The sequence below is a fragment of the Grammomys surdaster genome, unplaced genomic scaffold (genome assembly GCF_004785775.1).
Source record: "Grammomys surdaster isolate TR1022 unplaced genomic scaffold, NIH_TR_1.0 139488, whole genome shotgun sequence".
Classification (NCBI taxonomy): domain Eukaryota; kingdom Metazoa; phylum Chordata; class Mammalia; order Rodentia; family Muridae; genus Grammomys; species Grammomys surdaster.
In genome coordinates, this window is record NW_021622552.1 from 2,490 (window position 1) to 5,763 (window position 3,274).

General features: G+C 42.3%; 1 gene segment (V, D, J or C); it reads right to left on the reverse strand.

Annotated features, from left to right (window-relative positions):
* Positions 1–244: 244 nt before the first annotated feature.
* On the reverse strand, positions 245–796 carry LOC114615755. The segment is given in 2 exon segments: positions 245–573; positions 711–796. Coding segments are annotated over 2 exon segments (375 nt in total).
* Between the last annotated feature and the right edge of the window lie 2,478 nt (positions 797–3,274).

Genomic DNA, 3,274 nt, shown 5'->3' on the forward strand with positions numbered 1-3,274 from the left:
AAAAGCACATATAACACAGGAAAACAGAAAGATGAATAAACATATGTACATTTCAGATATAACCACACACTATACTTGTAGAGAGAATACTTTTATAGAGGAATCTCAGAGACAGAGGATTCCAGCTTTCTGTTCCCTTCAGGACTTCCTGAACAGCATAGAACTCTTGTTAGTTTGATCTCTCTGTGTTTTCATCGCCCCCTGCTGGTTCTGAGTGCCATGCAGGAGGTTTGTGTTTGAGGTCTCAGTAACATTCACTCACTGTGTCTCTTGCACAGTAATACATGGCCGTGTCCTCAGACTTCAGATTGCTCATCTGCAGGTATAGCATGTTCTTTGCATTGTCTCTTGAGATGGTGAATCGGCTTTTCAAGGTGTCTGGATAGTAGGTAGTACCGCCACTACTACTAATGGTGGCAACCCATTCGAGACCCTTCTCTGGAGCCTGGCGAACCCAGGCCATAGGATAGTTACTGAAAATGAATCCAGAGGCTGCACAGGAGAGTTTCATGGACTTTCCAGGCTGCACTAAGTCTCCCCCAGACTCCACCAGCTTCACCTCACACTGGACACCTGTAAACAGACAATGCTGGTCAGAAAACTGTCACTAACAAAACTAAACAAAGAAACAACACATAACAAAACTAAACAAAGAAACAACACATTTTTTCTATTTCTCACGTGTACTGAATCTTAGTTCTATAAATTACCTTTGAAAATAAGGACCAGGAAAACCCAGCTGAGCTTGAAGTACATGGTGATAGGTCTATGTTTACTGCTGATCAGGTCTAGGCTCTCCTGCCAGAGCTTCAGGGTAAGGGCAGGGCTGGTTTTCATAGGCACAGAGAAGCCTCATTTGCATGCCTTCCTGCTCTAGTGTGCTCTGGAGTTGGGCTTGGGTCTGAGCCAGTCTTCATAACAGATATAAGACACCAAAGATATCTCTGCTAGTTACAGAGTTTGACAAATTATGGCAGTTTAATACTCAATTTGTTTTTTGGGTAAGATTACACCAGACTTCATTTAGTTCCCCTTTGTGCATGTGCACAGAACATGCTTTGTTCCCACACTCTAATTTCTTAGTATCAATGTGTAATTAAACAGAACCACACATAATAGTATTTCTAGGTATGTGGTTAGTCTTTCTCACTGTCTGGGGTGCTCACTGCTTTCCTTAATATGGGTCTTGGACAGGGTTACACCTGCAAGTTTATGGTAGCAGAACTCATTCTTTTTAGGGAATTTTTTTTGGATGTTTTATTTACATTTCGTATGTTGTTCCCTTACCCCATCCCCCACCTACACAGGATCCCCCTTCCCCTTACCCCTCCTCCTGCTTCACTGCAGATGTACCCCTACCTACCCCCCCCCCCACTCCCACCTTCCCACCCTCCAATTCCCACCCCCTGGGGCATCCAGCCTTCATGAGACCAAGGATCTCTTCTCCGACCTATGCCCAGCAGGGCCCTCCGCTCTTACATATACAGCTGAAGCCATGGATCCCTCCCTAAGTGCTCACAGGCTGGTGGTTTAGACCCTGGGAGCTCTGGTTGGTTGGTATTGTTGCTCTCCTCATGGGGCCACAAACCCTTTCAGCTCCAATGGTCTTCACTCTAACTCCTCCATTGGGAACCCCATGATCAGTTCAATGGCTAGTTGTGAGCATCTGCCTCTGAATATGTCAGACTCTTGCAGACCTCTGAGGAGACATCTATATCAGGCTCTTGTCCTCAGGGCTTATTAAGGTTCCCAAGACACTCCAGGTCCCTGTCTATCTACCACTGAGAATTTGCTATAATTTTCTCTGAAGCCAATTCAGATGCTTTGCATCCTAATGTTCTCCATCTATTACTTTTAAGTTCTCCACAGTTTTCTTTTTGCATCTATGCTCCAGGTGACTGCCTTTATGTTTTCTTCGGCTAGCTTTCACTTTCCCTAATTAATAAAATTAGTGCAAACTGGGTTTATAATTAACTTTTAGGATGATTTTTTTCTTATTTATCCAATTCTCTGGTTTCCATCCTCTTCTTCCCCTTCCTCTCTCCAGACCTCACCTCTGTTTTCACATCATCGATATTCCCTTGTTCTTGATCCTTCTTTCTCCACACTTAAGATGTGTCTTCTACTCAGGATTTCACTTCTAGGTCCAAAAGCTACAAAACAGAAGCCAGAGCTCCTGATGCACATGAATGTTCTGTTCATGACAGAACAGGCATTGTCTGTCCTTTCAAGTCTTTGTTATATTGTTTGACATGACATTTCCCAGTTCCATCTAGTCTCAACAGGACTAGGAATACACATTTCCCACTGAGGTCCACCTGGCAGTCCAGATTAAAAAAAGGATCCAATAGCAGTGAGTCAGTATTGAGACAGCTCCTCTTCAACTGTTAGAATACACACATTAAGACTAAGCTGCACAAGTGCTACAACTGTGTGGATCTAGGTGCAGCTCCTGCATGCTTCTGTTTGGTGTACAAGGCTATGTGATCCCCCATGTTCCCAGGTTATTTGACTCTGTGGGTTTTCATGTGGTGTCCTTGACCTCTGTCTGCTCTTTCCTATGCCCCACTGTTCCACAAAACTCTGTGGGCTCAGCCTGATGTTTGGCTGTCTATATCTGCATCCACCTCCATCTGCTTTCTGGACGATCTCTCAGGGGAGAGTTATGCTAGGTTCCTGTCTGTAAGCATAGCAGAGTACCATTAGTAGTGTCAGGGGATAGTTCTCTTATATGGGATGTGTCTTAATATGGGACAATCATTGTTTGTTTGTTCCCTCTGTCTCTGCTCCATCTTTGTCTCTACATGTTTAGTCAAGACAAATTTGGGGTTGAAGGTTTTATGAGTGGACTCCTGTCTCCTCTACCTTCTCTGGAAAACTCATTTATTGAAGATGCTTTCTTTTTTCCATTGTATATTTTTGGCTTCTTTGTCAAAGATCTAGTGTCAGAAGTGTGTGGTTTTATTTCTTGGTTTTTAATACTATTCCATTGATCTACATGTCTGTCTCTGTACCAATACCATGCATTTTTATCACTATTGCTCTGTATTATAGCTTGAGGTCAGGGATAGTGATTCATTCAGATTTTTTTATTGTTAATAGTTGTTTTCACTATTTTGTTTTTTGTGTTTTTTGTGTTTATTTTTGTTATTTTTTTTGTTTTTCTTTTTGCTTTTTTTTTCCTGTTTTGCTTTTCCAGATGAATTTAGGAACTGGCCAGGAAAGAAGGAAAGAAAGAAAGAAAGAAAGAAAGAAAGAAAGAAAGAAAGAAAGA